Below are 18,937 nucleotides of genomic sequence, written 5' to 3'. Positions count from 1 at the left end.
GCGACAAGTTGTGCTTCATTTTTATAAAGCGGGTTCGGCTGCCCGGCAATTGGGGAGTACAGCACCGGCTCCAGTACAGCGGAGCGCTAGGGCTCCCACACCAAAGCGCCAGTACATATTTGTGCGTGCTAAGCACCCCACAAGCGGGGCCATTGCAACTCAGCACGACAGTGGCAAGCAGCAGCATACAGCGGAGCGCTAGGGCTCCCACACCAAAGCAGGCGTTGGCCGGCAGCCGCGCCGGCGGAGCACCAGGGCTCCAGCGCGAGTAAGGTACGCCTCCTAAATACAACGAAGTGGAATTAATCCACTTCACAATTGATTGCATTATAAATATTTTCATTTACTTGTTAAACATACAATTACTTCCACTACAACCCCGTCCTATGGATGCTAGAAGTGCGAATTCATATAAGGTGGTGTTACCGGAAAATGAATAAATAAATTATATGTATTACAGAAAATTAATAAGATGAAATGAAATTATTGTTTGATTTCTAACCAAACCTATGTATGCCAAACCGTAAACATATGTTTACACATCCAAGTTCGTGAGTAGGTACCTGGTACTCACACCTTTTTTAAGAAGTTTCACTTCTATCATGTGAACGGTGTTACAAACGATTTTTTTTTAATAAAACAACCTTTCTTTTAGTTACTTTAATACAAACTAAAGTTTTGTTATTTATATAGTTTTTTCAATAAGAATTAAAATTGTTTTCAAGGAACCGATTATAGGTTCGGTATTTGAGATCATATTAATGGCATATTCTCAGTTTCATTAAACCAAAGCGAGAGGGGTGAATCTAAAGGCGTGCAACGAAGCTTCATCATTGGAAAAAACTTCAACTCGAGTTATTATAGACCATTTCAGTCACCCAATCACCAATCGGTTTGGTAATTTTTTTTAATATTCAAAATTTTTTCAAGAAAAATTTTTTTGGCATTTTTTTTTTTGGCCAAGAATATTGTTTTCGCTTCCAAAAATTTTCGTCTACTTTTCACTCTGAATTTTTGGATTTTCGAATTTTATAGCCCATAATATTTGAATATAACCAACAATGTGCATCTAAAAATTTCTGTTAATTTTTTCAATTATTTTTGCCGCCAGTTTTTTGTGTTTTTTTTTTTCATTTGACAATTGCCATTGGAAAAAAATTGCATTGATCAAAACTTTTTTTGCGAAAAATCATAGTGCGTAATTACATACCTGTCCATTTTTTCTTTTTATTTAAATAATCATTTAAAATATTTAGGCAATCAAAAGCTTCTCGGAATTCCTATAAAATGGGTTTTGAATGGAGCACGATATGTTCGCCTTTTACTGCCCGTCTCCACAGGATAAAGTTTATATCTTGATACATATGTTAGAATATAAATAGCCAATGGAGACCGCTCATTGCTCTTCAAGAGCAATATATATCAGAGCTTATATCTTGCCATCTATTGCCGGCAGTTTGGTAGTTTGACAGCTACATGTTCATTTGCATGAAAACTCGTGGCGGCAACATTACTGATATTTTAATATAAAAGCAAATATTGAACTGTTTTCGGTTAAAATATTTGTAATTATGTACTTGGTGTAAAATAGCCTATTTTCTAAATTTTTTAAGTGATCAAATCCGGCAAAACTACGTTTTAGAAGCTATCTCACAGATACTTACATCAAGATAAAAAGCGCACACAAATATTGCCACTGATATAATTTATATCTACCAAAATTACAGCTGGACAGCAATAAGTTTTATTCTGTGGAGACGGCCAGTTAACGATATATCTATATGTATACGTATGTATTTAAAAGTTTATAATGATACTACGAACAATAAAGCGGGAACGAAAAGTTTTATTGCGTTTTCAAACAAAATAATTAAACAAAATCTACCAAAATGAGAAAAAATTTACCTTTTTACCAACCCAAATTGTTTCTACCAATTTTGGTAACAATTTACCAAAGTGGCAACCCTGTTTGGCGTGCACGTGTGAGTAATACCCTCTCCTGCCCATATTGTATTTATCTATCGATTTTCTTTGTTAGTAGCTAGATTTTATCATAACCCGTGCTGAGTTTGAATTAGATTTTTTAATTTTTTTCATAAAAAAAAATCTGGAGTGATTCATAAATTTCTCAGAAACTACTAGGCCTATCGAAAACTGATGTGCTAACTGTGTGATTAGTGGACTCAATTTTTTTTAGCTGAATAACGGTAAACTACAAAAATCTCTAAAACCATAGGAAAATAAATTGACTCGATTTTCAGACGTAGCGAGCAATTTTACATACAGTGAAAGATGAGTTCACCGATAGGGGCGCAGGAGTCGAGATATTTGAAAACCCCGTATTTATAGTCCGATTGGGTTCATATTTGGAACGTGTATGAACTACATCGAAAGGAATAACTCCACTAAAAATGTTGCCGATAGGTGGCGCACGAGTCGATATACATATGCGGTAAACCAGTATTCATGGTCCGATTTCGTTCATATTCAGAAAGCTTGCTTTAAAAATATTTGTTTTTACTATTAACTTATTTGAAATCAATATTGTGTAAGAGTTTTAAGAAATAAATTTCTGATCTTAGCTCCTTGTGGCACATATGTATGTTTGTGAACATCGCCAATCATAACTCACAATTTAATTTCGTATGTATCATCAAAAACAAATTCGTTCCGTAAGAAATTTGCTCCGTGTATGTAACTTTGCCGCCGATATTGTAAAATACTTTAAGGTTTTTAGGAATTTAGTCTGAAAGTTACCAAGTGCTTTCGGAAGCTACCAAACTACCAAAACAGAATAAAAATTACCAAGTTTGGTATCATTTTACCAAAGTGGCAGCCGTGTGTGCTTTATGCTCCTCACGTTAAACGGTGGGTGCACCCAGTACTTTCTCCTATTATTAGCTTTTTTTCTTTGATAGTGTTGCCAGCCACACAAAGATTATAAAAAATGTGCACATCTACATAATGCAAAGAAAAATTTATTTTACTCGAATACAATGAGGTGGGACTTATGCCCTTGAGAGATACCGACTCCTTATTTGTAGGTTTGGTATTTACCGCTGATGAATAACAATAAAGAAAAATTAACTGATTAAGTGGTTTTGTTATTTTTAATAAAAATAAAAAAAATTTCAAAAATACAGATATCATCGAATGAATTTGTACTCCATAAAATTTTAAAGAAGAGCTAATGTTATCTTGTAATAGTATCCTTACATTTTTGTAAAGTTGTATTCTTATTTGTTCATTGCGCTTTTTTATAGCATTTTTTATTATTATCCGTCTGTTGCCAACCAAATATCCGAGGTGCAATCTCCGCCCGGGTAACGCATTTCATGGGGAAGTGAAGGTCCATGCGGTTCATTACCAAAGTCCACAAGAAATTCCTCATTAAGCTTCATGCCTCCATTTACCACATCAACGTCTATTAAAACAATGTGTCCGCCTTTTTCGACCATTTTCGGATAAAACTATGTGAGAAAAAGATAAATTAATTTAATTTATTGATTGGTGACAGGTAACAAGATAAACAGAAATAACATCAGTTGACACGATTTCGCATAGTGGTGCGAAATTAAGTCAATTGACATTATTACCTTTTCAAAAGCGAAATAAAGTAAAAAAAAGGGAAATAAAGTAAATGACTCAAATGGAAAAAATTTTGTTATTGTATCCAGGGTTGCCACTGATGAAAAAAATATTTACCATCCACTTGAGAAAAATCTACCAAATCTGGAAAATATCTACCAATAAATTTTGTATAGTTATTTTAATAAAAACTATAGTTTTGTTATTTTTTTATTTATTTTAATTAAACTATTTTTCTATTTGTTTAGTTATTTCAATAAGAATAAAAATTGTTTTTAAGGAACTTTTTATTTAACTAATTATACGGTATTTGAGTCATATTATTGGCATATTCGCAGTTTCCTTCAACCAAAAGCGGAAGTGATAAAACTAAAGACAACAACGAAACTTCATAATTTGAAAAACATATACAGAGACTCAAAAAAGCACTTGCTGATTTTTTTTATTATTCGCAATGTTTTTCAAGAAAAAATTTGGTGCTGCTTTAACTAAATCCATAAAAATTAAGGATTCAAACTATATACATTATTTGGAAAAATTCAAAAAATTTTTGTCCAAATTTCAAATTTTTTACTCTGAATTTTTAGAACAATTTAAGTTAATACTTGACTATAGCTCACAATGTAATTCCCGCTGATTTTTTTTTTTTTAATTTTTTGCCGCCAGTCTTTTGTGTTTTTATACCCGAGCGCACTTGTGCACAAGGGTATATTAATTTTGTTCACATAACGGTTGTTTGTAACAGCCAAAACGAATACATAAATGATCAGGATGAAAAAAGAAACCGATTAAGCCATGTCTGTCTGTCCGTCCGTCCGTGTACACGATAACTCGAGCAAAAATTGAGGTATCTCAACGAAAATTGGTATGTAGGTTTCCCTTAATCCAAGGTACGTTGGTATTGAAAATGGGCGAAATCGGACTGTAACCACGCCCATTTCCCATATAACGGTAATTTCCAGAAATACGAAAACTGCGATATTTTAGTAACTACTGAAGATAATTCACTCAAAATTGATATTTCCAATAATTTTTAGACGAAAAATAAGAATATTATAAATTTTTGGAAAATGGGCGTAGCCACGCCTACTTATGGTTACATGTGTATATCTTGGTAACCGCTGCCAATTTCTTCCAAACTTGGCACAGTTTTTGGCCTTGCAGATACAAAATTTTTAAAATCGGACGATAACCACGCCCACATCCCATATAACGGTAATTTAGAGAAATACAAAATCTTCGATAAATCAGTAAATATTGAAGCTAATTTATTCAAAATTGATGCTTGCAACAATTCTTTACCAAGAAATACGCTTATGATACAATTTTGGAAAATGGGCGTGGCACCGCCCACTTATGATCACATATATGTATATCGGTAACCGTTCTACCAATTTGTACCAAACTCGGTATAGTTATTGTGCTTGCCACATATAAGCAAGACGTTGTAAATTATTGAAATCGGACTAAAATTACGGCCGCTTTTCATATAACGGTAAATTTCAGAAATGCTTGAAACTTCAATATTTCGAAATTTAAGGACTCTAATTTACTCAAAATTGATACACCCCGGCTTACCATCTAGCGGTAGGTTTCGGAGAAAAAAAATATTTTTAATACTTGCGCCGGGTATTTAATGTTCGGCTCCGCCCGAACTTAGAATTTCTTACTTGTTTTATTTAACAATTTCTATTGATAAAAATGGCGTTGATTTAATTTTTTTTTTGCGAACAATCATATTGCGTCATTACATACCTGTCAATATTTCTTTATATGTATTTTAATAATCATTTAAAATATTTAGGCAATCAAAAGCTCCTCGGGATTCCAGTAAAATTAGTTTTGAATGGAGCACGATATGTTCGCCTAATCTCGATATACATTTATACGTATGTAAGTATATAAAAAGTATGCAAAGAAATTTATAATATGAAGATAACTACGAAAAATAAATCGGGAACGAAAAGTTCAACAAAAACCTACCAAAATGAGAAAAAATTTACATTTTTACCAACCCAAATTTTTTCTACCAATTTTGGTAACAATTTTCCAAAGCGGCAACCCTGATTGTATCGCACGTGAGATATGAATGTTGTTACAATAAACATTGCACCGTAGGTGTTTCCATATCTAGATTCTAGATGAATGAGGTTAATGCCAAATCATCAGTGCTTCCATCTAGACACAAGAATATAATAAAAACACGTTGCGAAGATCCAAACCCTAAAAGAGCTGGAATACGAGAAATATTTGATGAAGAAAGTAGAAAGGACCCAGGACTTCCAAAACATGTTTCGTTTCCATAAATAAAGCGAACACTATTGAATGAACACTTTCTTTCACACTATTCAAAAATCGTGCAAAATGCGTTTTTCTCCTTTTGGTTGTTCTTTTGTCTAATATCAATTGGGATTAACCGTTATAAATTATGTACCTGTAAAAACATTAGAATGCATTAACTAGATCGCTCTCACCAGCTTCGCTCAGTTTATAAAATTTCTACGTGATACATTAGGTGTAATTTATTTTAATTAAACTGAACATAACATCAGTCGGGATTAACCGTTATAAATTATGTACCTGTAAAAATATTCGAATGCACTAACTAGATCGCTCTCACCAGCTTCGCCAAATTTATAAAATTTCTACGTGATACATTAGGTGTAATTTAATTTAATTAAACTCAACATACTAAAAATATGCGAAAAGCAGAAGATTTTAAATTTTTTAAATATCTTCAATTGATCGTGTAACACTCGAGCAATTTGATAAATAGGCATTGAAATTTTATAAATTGTATATTTTTGAAAGGGGAAAGGTGTGTTAAAAAGAAAAACAATATGAATAAATCATATTAAAGGTCTGAAATCATGAAAATGCCTTCAAGGAAATGGCAGAATTAAACCTTGTTGCAAGTTCACATGGGAAATCTGCTTACGACCTGATTGGAATAAATTTTAAGAGATTACCAGCTAGAGCAAGTGTTCAACTTCTGATGTTACAACAAATTCGTACACCCGAAGCCCTCTACCAATGGGGTGCTGTATGTTTCCAATGGGATGCCTGTAAAAAATAACTACAAATAACTTTTCAGTGGACTTTATTTCGACTATGACCACAGTATCCCAGTAGAAAAGTTTTTTGTTTTTGTAGCTGTTTCGTGGTGAAAGTCCTTTATGGGGACCAAATTTCCCCACAAGAAATTGAGCGCATGGTTGCTTTTGCATGCCAAAAGAAAGAATATTAGAAAACATTGATAAAAAGTCTGAGATAATACAATTATATTCTACTAAAAATAAACCCAATAATGTGCGCTAATTAGATAATGCGATAATCATCTTTTACAAAATAATATTGCGGATGAGATTGCTCTGAGCGCTTGTGTTGTTTACCAAGAAAATGCAGCCCTGTTGGTTTTTATTTCTGTATCGCATCGCGGTGAGTTTCTATTTCTTGGTAACTCGGTTTGTGAAATGGTAAACAAATTATTGAAATTTATTTATTTGATGTGTTTAACATTTGATTAATGCAATTTTCTGTCTTTTCAGACTATTAATTACAAGCACAGCATCAACGGTGATTGTAAGAACTACTGCAATCCCTGCGGTTTTTCCTCTTGGTAAATGCGTTCTGGTCGTGACCAAGGGTGGTCTCCCAAATCAGCTGGGAATAAGGTTAGTTATTTTCAATTTTATATCTTTGTTCGTCGACATTATAGGACATGTCATCATTGCATTGTTGCAGAACAGAACGCCCCAACCACTGCTGTGGTAAATATGTACCAGCAGTACTGCCCACAGCCGTCGGTGCAGTGATTTCGATAGCTGAACAAACGCCATCTGCTGGGCATTCCCACAGCTTGCTGACACGTGTGAATGCAACTGCCGCTAAATTTGGTTACTAACAGTGCAATAGTGCCATGTCATTGGCAAAAACACTAAGGGATGCTAGCATATAGAGGTTTGTAAAGTTTTTGGAATCGAAGAACCTACTCGAAGAAGACCATGGCCGCAAACCTATTATGAAACATCTTCTGGCATGCCTTTGACAATCGTTAAATCTTACTAATCTTATCTTACTAATATTATAAATGTGAAAGTTTGTATGTTTGGATGTTTGGGAAATCATCACGCGGAACCGACTGAACGGATTTGCATGAAATTTGGTACACAGATAGCTTATGGGCCAGATTGGTTAATAGGCTACTTTTTCAAGAGTTGCCACCTGTTAAAAAAGTTTAATTTATTTAATATACGGGAACGACTGAATGGATTTGCATGAAAATTTGCAAACAGATAGCTTATGACCTGGATTGGAAAATAGGCTACTTTTCTTAAGAGTTGCCACCTGTTAAAAAAGTTTCATTAAATTAATACGCGGAAACGACTGAATGGATTTGCATAAAATTTTGCAAGCAGATAGCTTATGACCTACAGTGGAAAATAGGCTAATTTTTTGGGAGAGTTGCCACCTGTTAAAAAAGTTTAATTGAATTAATATGCGGAAACGACTGAACAGATTTGCATGGCATTTCGCACAGAGATAGCTTATGACCTATGTAGGAAAATAGGCTACTATTTTAAGAGTTATCACGTATTAGGAAAGTTTAATTAAATTAATACGCGTAAATGACAGAACTGATTTGCATGGAAGTTTTCACACGGATAGCTTATGAGCTAGGTTGAAAAATAGGCTACCTTTTTTAAGAGTTACTACCTGCTAAAAAATTTGAATTAAATTAATAAGCGGAAAAGTCTGAACGGATTTGCATGAAATTTTGCAACCAGATAGCTTATGACCTACAGTGGAAAATAGGCTAATTTTTTGAAAGAGTTGCCACCTGTTAAAAAAGTTTTAATTAAATTAATACGCGGAAACGACTGAACAGATTTGTATGGCATTTCGCACAGAGATAGCTTATGACCTATGTTGGAAAATATGCTACTATTTTAAGAGTTATCACGTATTAAGAAAGTTTAATTAAATTAATACGCGTAAATGACTGAACTGATTTGCATGAAAGATTGCACACGGATAGCTTATGACATAGACTGGAAAATAGGCTACTTTTTTAAGAAGGATACCTGTTTGAAAATGAAATTTTGCTCAAAGATGGTTTATGACCTGGACTGAAAAATAGGCTACTTCCTTAACCGGGTTTCCGATCAGAACGAAATTTAGTACACTTACTACGGATTTCGGAAGGATAGTCTTAGACTGAAAGTAAGTCCGATAACTCAAGGCCCCTCCCATACAAATTGGAATTTTCATATTACATACATATCTCTGGAAGTAATTGTGGGAGAGAACTGAAACTTGGTATAGTGATATGTATGTGAAATCAATGTTGGCATTAATCGATTGATGTTTTAATTAGTTAGTTGATTCGATTAAATTCAATCTGATTACAGTTAATCATGATTAATTTTAATCCGACTAAACAGTTAATCGTAACCGCGATTAAAAAATTAAATTTATTCATTAACTCTTAATTTGATCAAGTAGGTTTGGTGATTAATTAAGTTATGCTGGAATTTCCCTGTGCACACAAAGCAAGTTAATCCGGTGTGGCTAAGTCGGGTTTCCTCATCAATCTAAGCAATTTGGTGTGCATTTTCATTAAGATATATACCAACAAACGTTTTACAAACTAGGTTTGTAAAAGTTCCCAGTTTATGTATTACTAATAACAATAATTATATTTTTTTATATTATGTGCTTTTTATAAGCGTAAAATACAACATAATTACTATAACTGGTGTTTGGTTTCAAACTCGGACAAAGTAGACAAATTGATCAGATTTTATTTTTAATTGGATTAACGATTAATGTTTTAAATTAATTAAACGTAATCGCAGCCAGCGATTAACGATTAAAAAAATGTTATCATTAATCGTACAGTTGATTACGACTAATTAATTTTAATCGTCAAACGCGATTAACATTTTAATCGTTAATTTTTAATCGTTAGTCAGATTAACAGTTTGCCAACACTGTGTGAAATCATGTTCATATTCACGGAGAAAAATGGACATTTTTGGAAAAGAGGCGTAGCACCTTTCATACTGACTGAAAGTTTCATATTGCGTATCTCTTCAAATGTTTGGGGTAAAGCACTCAAGCTTGGTATGGAAATACATATGTATGTATGTATGTGAAACTAATACCATACTCATGGAGAAAAATGAGAGTTATTGGAAAAGGTGGTGTGGCAACTCCCATGCAAATTGATTTTTCTATGCTGCATATCTCTGGAGGTGTTTATTGCAGAGGACTAGAACTTGGCACCGAGATGTGTATACAAAATTAATTCCATACTCATGGAGAAGAATTTGCGTTATTCGAAAAGGAGACATGGTTCCTGCCGTACAAAGTAACTGTTTTATACTGCTTATTTCTAAGGGTGTTCATGGTAGAGTACTGGGACTTGGTACTGGGGTATGTAAAATCAATTCTAAATTCATGGAAGAAAATTAGGGTTATAAGAAAAAGGCGCGTGGCACTTCCAGTACAAATTTACTTTTTCTTGCCACATATCCCTAGAAGTGTTTGTAGAAGGATACTGGAACTTGGTATGGAGTTGTGTATACAAAATGTATCAATTGCTCATGGAAAAAATGTGAGTTATTAAAAAAGGAGGCATGTCGCCAATCATACATACTAAAAACTTCTTAATACATATCTCTGGAAGGATAGAAAATCTCTCGAAGTATTTTAAATTTGTTATGGAGATTTATTTTATAAGTTCCGTACTGACAGAATAAATTTCATTAAATGGAAAAGGGAGAGCCGGGTTCGGCCTTATAATCTAAAGCTCTCTTGAGGCATTTGCTACAGTAATGAGAAGTGGTATTTTATCAAGGCCAGGTTACTAAATTTGAGTTGGAAATATTAGAACTCGCCGTGGCACCTCCAAGAAGGTTACACGTTCACGAGTCGTATACCTGGAAACTGTTTAAGGTATACTTAGAGGGATTGATATCTTTCGTATGCCTAGTGCGCAGACGAGATTTTATAATTTCATAGTTTTAAACGGCCTAAATACCTTAACTCGCTTAAAAAATAACGAGCTGTAACGAAATGGGCACAGAAATAAAATCTAACATCATTAAATTATTTTTCATATGTGTATAAAAGCGGGGGGTGAAACCCGCGGGTATAAGCTAGTATATATATATACAAAGTGTTTGTCGTTCTGCAGAACGTGCATGCATATTCAATTCCGATTTTATGGGTCGATTACGGAGGACAACCGAACTTCAGTTGGTTGCCAGTGGCTGAAATGGTATTACAGACGGCAACTAGCAACTAAAAGCTAGCAACTGAGTTGCTATATTGGCAACTGCATTTTTGTGGCTGCCGGGAAATTTTGATTGAGATACTTTATTTCTTTTTTCAGCTTTTTTTAATTTGTATCACCTTGAACTTTATGAAACTTAATTATTGCTATTCATAATAAAATACATTTTCATTTCAGTGGCGCTGTCCATCGGCAACCTAACTGAGGTTCCGTTGCCATCCATGATTCAATAATACAAGGTTAGATAATTATTGACAGCTGATATATCTACGTGAATTACGTAATTTATATGCTAAACTGCAAAATGACTCAAAATTAAAATAAGACTACTATGAGATTGATGTAAACGTCCATTGCTTATGTTTGCATTAGTTAAATATGCTTCATAATCATATACAAATAAACATATTGCACAAAAGCTTATACTTTTATTTCACACCAAAGCTACACTGTTTCCATGTAAATTTGCAAAGAAGCAACACGGTGCCACTGCTAAGGGAGCGGTGCGAGAGAGACAACTGTCAGTTTATCGAACCTTGTATTATTGAATCATGGTTGCCATCCATAATCGATTCATAAGTCATAATCGCACGAACTTATCAAGGCTATCACAGAATTCGTCGTAGTCCGACTTTTCGTGAAATCTATGAAAATGTTGTTGAATTCGAGTAGCTACGAACGCAGCGTATGCTTTGAATACACACGTTCATAACAGTTCCTATTCAGTCATCGCTTTTTCGTAGATTTTATGAAAAATCGGACTACGATGGAATTGCACGAATAAAATTCATAATTTGTACATAATATGTACATACATATTTACCAAATGAATTTAAATCACCCACAGTAAGTCCTAAACATATAAATGACTAAGAAGAAAAATAATAAATAACAGAAATGTGAATAGTATGTCGAGAAATCTCTAAATAGCAGCGAAACTGTATCTCAATAATAAGTAATTTTAAGCATAAAATACAACCGACTTCAATGCGCATTCGGGTCATTCTGGTTACGTAGACCCGACTGTCCTCCTTTTTTTTAAATCCTTAAAAAAATTAATACGTATTAAGATACATATTTAAAGATGTTAAGTAAAAATAAATAAAGGAAAACTTGTTCGTGATATCTCGACCAAGGTGTATTCATGATAAAAAAATTTGAAGGTAAAACCACTGAGAGGCAGCCTGAACATTGTTGAAGTTTGCTAAAAAGGTGTTCGCACGAGGCGATTTTGCGTTCAACTTTTGCTTTCAACTCACGCAGGGCTACACGAAAAAAAATTTGAATTGCTAAATATTGGCTGGCACCAACTTTGTTGAAAGCGATTAGTTGAAAGGCCGTTCAACAAAAAGGAGAATGCAAAGTTGAACAATTTTAATATTTTCATCTTTTTGTTTTACTTTTATTTGGCATTTGAGTTGCTCTCAAAGTTTCAATTTTATAAAGTACACAAACTTAAAAAAATAGATGATGGCCGACGAATTGAGCAAGCGGTTTTTCCTTTAAATTCTTGTATCATGGGTGTATTAAACAAGATGTTATTGACAACTCAGTGCGGCTCTCTTTTAAGATACTATTATGTCAAAAAATATAAACAAACGATTCAAAATTCATACAACTTTTTTTCAATTTGACTTTATAGAATTGTTCTTCTGAGAGCAATATCAAATTCAATTACACATTGTTAAATACATTTTGATCTCTACCAAATAATATACTTCCTCTGTAGAATTTTATGAAGTGTTCCAAAATTCGCTCCGAGCGCGTTCACTGTTGATTATATGATTTAATTCGTTTGTCAAACAATTAATACTATAGTTTGATCGGAGTTAATATAATCTTCAGTAATTAAATATATTTTATTAAAACATAAGCTTATTAGAAATTATTTAATCTTAAAATGCATATTTTATATCGTGTTCCAAAATTCGTTCCGAGCGCATTCACTATTGATCTTTTGATTCAAATATTGTTTGTCAAGCATGCAGTAGTGAAGTTTGATCGGAGTTTATATATTCTTCAGTAATTAATCATATTACTTTGAAATATAAACGTATAATATGGTAGAAAGTTAGAAATTTGTCTTAATATGCATAATTCGCCCCGTGTTCCAAAATTCGCTCCGAGTGCATTCACTATTGATCATTTGATTTAAATAATTGTTTCTCAGGCATTCAGTACTATAGTTGGATCGGAATTTATATATTCTTAGGTAATTGATCACATTTTATTAAAATATAAACCTTTAATAGGGTGGAAATTGTGAAATTATTTAGCCTTAACATGTATAGTCGGCCAGAAAACTGCTACTACTCGTGAAAACTTACAATAAAAAGCAATTTAGATGAAAGTAGTAAATATTATTATTAAAACTAGATCCATATATAAAACATTTTACATCATTCTTTTGAAATAGATAAATCGGAATATATTTTTACATATAAGATAGTTTCCATTTAACTCATCATCATCATACATATATATTATTTCTCTAAGGGGTTTTTTTGTTAGTCTCCCTTTTTCTATTTTCCTATGCAAGCAGTTCCACTAATGAGGTGTCATTTGAAAAGTCAGAGGTCCCCTGAGTGGTTATTAGGTAATATTAATGATCATAACACCTCTGAAGTAAAGAAATTTGTAATTTTATTTTTGTTTTTAATTTACCACTGTTAAGCCACACTAAAGGTATTTTGTACTGAAGCACTATTGTGACTGCAGCATCGCATAGTATACGACAGTGGTGGGCGCACACATAACTCAATAATTAAAGGTTCGTTAAACTGACAGTTGTCTCTCTCGCACCGCTCCCTTAGCCGTGGCACCGTGTTGCTTCTTTGCAAATTAAAAAAAAATAGTAGCTTATGTACGTGGGAAATAGAAGTATACGTTTTTTGTGCAATATATTTATTTTTATATTCAAATAAAGCACAATTAACCAATGAAATAATTTACAAAATTCACGTATAAATAATAACAAATTCATTCGAATTCACAAAAGGGAGTTCACTACTATTGCCGACTTTGCGTACTTTTCTACTACCATTTTCGCACCAAGGGATTTCATTCTTCCTCTTTCTCTGTCCTTCGTAGGTGCAACCTTTTGTTTTGTAAAAGGGTGTCAAACCGCGGCTGTCAATAATAATTATCCTTTTATTATTGAATCATGGGACGCGACAATAAGAGAGACAATAATAATAAGAAATTAAATAGTATAGTGCTCAATATTAAGACCGTGAATTTATAAATAAAAAAGGAATATATAAAATATTGTTACACAATTTAGGACAACATTGAAAATATCAACGTTAGGAAATACTGTGCTTCAATAACCTCAATTTTCTTATATAATTATATTATATATATAGTATAATTTGCAGTAGTCAATGAAATTAAAAAAAAAAAAAAAACATTATAGAATAGCCAAAAATTGGAAAATGTGGTACAATATCAAAGTTGTGGTAGGTATCAAATTCATAAAGGGTATTTCCACGATGCCCGAATTGCGCAATTTCGTCAATATCCTCAATTTCAGCTGAAATCGCGATACAATTCTCAATTTGACCATATAAAAAAATGTCACGAGAAATTGCGTATGAATTTTCAGCGAAATTGAATTCGCGAATAGAATTCTGAAAATTGCTTATTGTGATTTATTCGTGAGCAAAAAGAAGAAAACCCAAACGTCAATAACAAATGAACAAAAACAAACCGAGCCTACAGTCACAAAAGCACTTCAATACTAATTGCCGATGTCAGTCAGTAGATGGCGCGCTATAGGGGTTTCCTTTGTTCATGAATTATGAAGTCAAAAATGTATAAAAAATTAGGTACGAATTCGAAAAGTGAGCACAACATTTTTTTTTATACAATTACGATCTTTTAAAAGGCCTATCAGTTAATAAGTAGGTAATCTATTATTAATTTTTTACAGTAAAATATTTACTATTGAGTAATAAATAAATACAGCTTTTTCCAAGTAACTTACATCAAATTAAATTTTTTTCGTTCTAAATGTAGTGAATATACTTACATAAATTCAAATATAAAAGCCGAAAACCATATTGTGATCGTATTGGGATTCGATTTTGAAACCGCGCTTTACGCGCTACTACGCATAGCCTAACTATAAACTGGTGATATATAAAGTCGTCACAACTAACAAAATCTTTCACGTGTGAGTCATCGTGCACTTAAGATGGCATTCAATATTTAAATCTTTAACATAAAATGCTTTATGTATTCCTCAGTTCTTATATATATTTATATACGAGTATATATCTTTACTACTAAATACAACATCAAGAAAACATTATTCCTTTATAAAAAATTTTAAATACACTTTTCCCCCAATAGATTATTATGTTTAAAATAATATCAGAAAACACTTAAATATTTAACTATAGAAATTAAAAGTTACAAATAACATTTTTTTCAAAACTTTTGATTAGTATTGACAGCTGCTAAATATTTATGCCGCTTTCTTTTTAGTTTTCTTGATTTCATGAAATCATTTATGAATTTTTATTCAATTCTGCAATATAAACCACACAATTCGTACATGAACGAAGCCGTTAAAGCGCGCCATCTGTGGCATCACCATAATAGCACTTAACTCCAAAGTGCTATTGTGACTTCAAGCTTAGACATAACTGTAATCCAAATAATAGGAATTTCAATAACAAGAATTGTAGCAGTCTGCGCTGTCAGTTAAAAATATTCACTTATTCCTCTTATGATAAAAGCTGAGAAATATATTTATCGCGTAAATTGTAGATACGGTAAGTACATTCATATGTGTATTGGTATTATGGTATTTTTTGTAAATTTCGCATCACAATCTTATTTGCAGCCCATATTGTTTCTGGCTACCCTGTCGGAAAAATATTCGGATATTCCTTTTATCATAACAGCTAAGCAATAAATTTATTACGAGTATTATTGGTATGGTAAGCATATTGGTGTTTGGTATTACGGTATTTTTGGTGATTTTCAATTCAACATCTCATTTACAGAAAAATTTTTCCATTAGATATACTGACATATTGCGTTTATCTCATAAAGTCTACATAAAATCGGTAACTTTATAATTTCAAAAAGTTATTTTGTTCATCGTAATTACCATTTTTACTACTATAGGTTTCAATTTAATATAATTACGCTTAACAATGCCTCGAAAAAAGTGTATAGGAGTGTCAGCTGATCGCAAAAAACGTAATTGCCTTCCAATAAACCAAGATATGCAACAACGGCAGATCTATTTGCAATTTAGTAGTGTTTTGGTGCCATCATATTTTCAGCAATGAAGTGAAGATTTCAATGCAAGGAGGCGGCAAGAAAAGCTACCAAAGACGTATTGCGGTGCACGTCTTTTCCTTAAAGACGGTGAGATAGAATCAAATAGAGTTGAACGCATGGAGAAGATATGTGAGTTTTGCTCAGCTAAACTTTATCCAGGCGAGGCAGCTGATAATACTGCATCCATCTGTTGTCATAAGAGCCAGGTGAGTTTACCACCAATTTCTGTCCGCGATGATGATGATGATCATGACACTCATATATCAGTCAGTTTGTAATATGTTTTTATACCCGAGCGCACTTGTGCACAAGGGTATTATAACTTTGTTCACATAACGGTTGTTTGTAACAGGCAAAACGAATCGAGATAGATATAGACAAATGTATACATAAATGATCAGAATGAAAAGAGAAATCGATTAAGCGGTGACTGTCTGTCCGTCCGTCACACGATAACTCGAGTAAAAATTAAGATATCTTAACAAAACTTGGTACGTGTACTTTTTTCGGGCGTAGGACGGATGGTATTGAAAATGGGCAAAATCGGACAATAACCACGCCTACCTTCCATATAACGGTAATTTTCAGAAATACGAAAACTGCGAAATTTTTGTAACTACTGAAGATTATTCATTCAAAATTGATATTTATATATATCTTGGCAACCGCTGCACCGATTTCTTCCAAACTTGGCACAATTGTTGGCTTTGGTACAGCATACCAAATGGCCGAAAATTTTACAAATTGGACAATAACCACGCCCACATTCCATATAAGGGTAATTTAGAGAAATACGAAATCTTCGATAAATCAGTAAATATTAAAGCTAATTTATTCAAAATTGACGCTTGCAACCATCATTTACCAAGAAATACGTTTATGATAAAATTTTGGAAAATGGGCGTGGCACCGCCCACTTATGATCACATATATGTATCTCGGTAACCGTTCTACCAATTTGTACCAAACTCGGTAAGGTTATTGTGCTTGCCACATAAAAGCAAAGCTTTGAAAATTGTTGAAATCGGCATACAATTACGGCCGCTTTTCATATAACAATAAATTTCAGAAAGGCTTGAAATTTCAATATTTCGAAATTTATGGACGCTAACTTACTCAAAATTGATACACCCCGGCTTACCATGTAGCGGTAGCTTGCGGAAATTTGAAAAACATATATTTAATACTTGCGCCGGGTATTTAATGTTCGGCTCCGCCCGAACTTAGACTTTCTTACTTGTTATGTATGCACCTAATAAGTATAAGTTCTGATGTACTATAAATCTCATTAATGCTTTGTAATATATGTATAATAAAAATAAGGGGTTTATAAGAATAATTATTTCGGCGAACTATTAGAACAGTCTGCTTCTATCTGTGGCTACAAAGAGGGATGAGTTTACTGTATATTTCTCTCTGCGCAGACTGCGCATTGGCCCCCTTGTAAAGTACATATTTTTTTTTAGTTTCACTTTTATTTCAACATATTTTGATTAAAAGAAAAATACTGATAAAAATAAAATATTTCACACAATCAACAAAAAATATAATCGATCGATAAGGCTATTGAGTGAAAATTTTAAAATGCGCTTAGTGGCATTGTGCTACTATAATATCACGGCCGAGTAATCATAGTAAACTTATGTACAGTAATTTTTTTTTAGTTTATTAGTCGAACAAATTATAATAATAATAATAATAATAATAATAGATTGGCGCTTGCACATATGTTAGTGTTTGGCCGAGTTTCTCCTCCGACTAGTGGCTTGCGCCTTGATGTTGTCACACAAAGCGGAGGGACCTACAGTTTTACGCCGACCCCGAACGGCGATGGTATTTTTATGAGAAGCTGTTTTTCATGGCAGAAATACACTCGGAGGTTTGCCATTGCCTGGCGAGGGACGACCGCTGTTAAGAAAAAACCCTTTTTCTATATTTTTTTTGCGATGTTGCTTTGACCAGGGCTTGAACCCAGATGCTGATGAGTGGAAGCGCGCACTGCTTACCACTACACCACAGCGGCCGACGCGAACAAATTATAGCTGCACCAAATTTTCACAAGTTTTAAAATATTATTTTACTGTTATTTAATTTTGGTTAGTTTTTTTATATTTCATTCTTTAAAAACTTACGTATACAAGTTTGAAGGCAGTGTTACACGATTGGGTATTTGCCAAAATTTGGTGCAAATCGTATCCCAATCGTGTGAACACCCAAAGTATTTTTCTTTATCCCAATCACGCAAATTCATTTGTTGAAAATTTTCAATAGAACACCGCTGCAATGTACCAAAACAAAAAAAAAAAAATAAATAAAAATAAAAAATCCCCTTTTTTTACCAATAGCCCAATATAAAAATGTACAAATCTGTACAAAGGTACCAATCGAGTGACACTGCCACAAAAATTTATGCAATTTAAAAAAAAAAAACATTCAACAAATTTTCGTTAAAATTTCGAGGTTTTTAATTAATTTCTGAGTGTGCAGTTTTGTATCCTATTGAATTCTAGTAGAATAAAGTACAAGTTTCAAATGGCTAAAAATTTCGATTGTGTTTTTAGAATTTTTAAAAAGCTCGAAATTTCTACGAAAGTTTGTTGAATTTTTTTTTTAATATGGCACAAATTTGGAAACTTGGATTTACACGGGTTTTGTTAAAGAAAGAACTATATTTTTATAAAAAAACTAGCTTATCCGGCGAACTTCGTCCCGCCCAAAATTAATTTTTTTATTGAAATATTTGGTCCAACGTTT

General features: G+C 33.0%; 1 protein-coding gene across 1 annotated transcript in view; it reads right to left on the bottom strand.

Moving 5' to 3' along the window:
* Positions 1–3,091: 3,091 nt before the first annotated feature.
* Positions 3,092–18,937, bottom strand: part of LOC118750162 (methanethiol oxidase-like) — a gene marked incomplete at its 5' end in the record, with an annotated part of 93,256 nt that continues 77,410 nt past the window's right edge. The window contains 1 exon segment of the mRNA XM_036484888.1: positions 3,092–3,470. Within this exon segment, the coding sequence (XP_036340781.1) occupies positions 3,276–3,470 (195 nt within the window).

The sequence above is a fragment of the Rhagoletis pomonella genome, unplaced genomic scaffold (genome assembly GCF_013731165.1).
Source record: "Rhagoletis pomonella isolate Grant_MI unplaced genomic scaffold, Rhpom_1.0 Rhpom_scaffold_00153, whole genome shotgun sequence".
NCBI classification, from domain to species: Eukaryota; Metazoa; Arthropoda; class Insecta; order Diptera; family Tephritidae; genus Rhagoletis; species Rhagoletis pomonella.
Note: the sequence above shows the minus strand (reverse complement) of the source record. Positions and strands in the feature narration are given on the sequence as shown.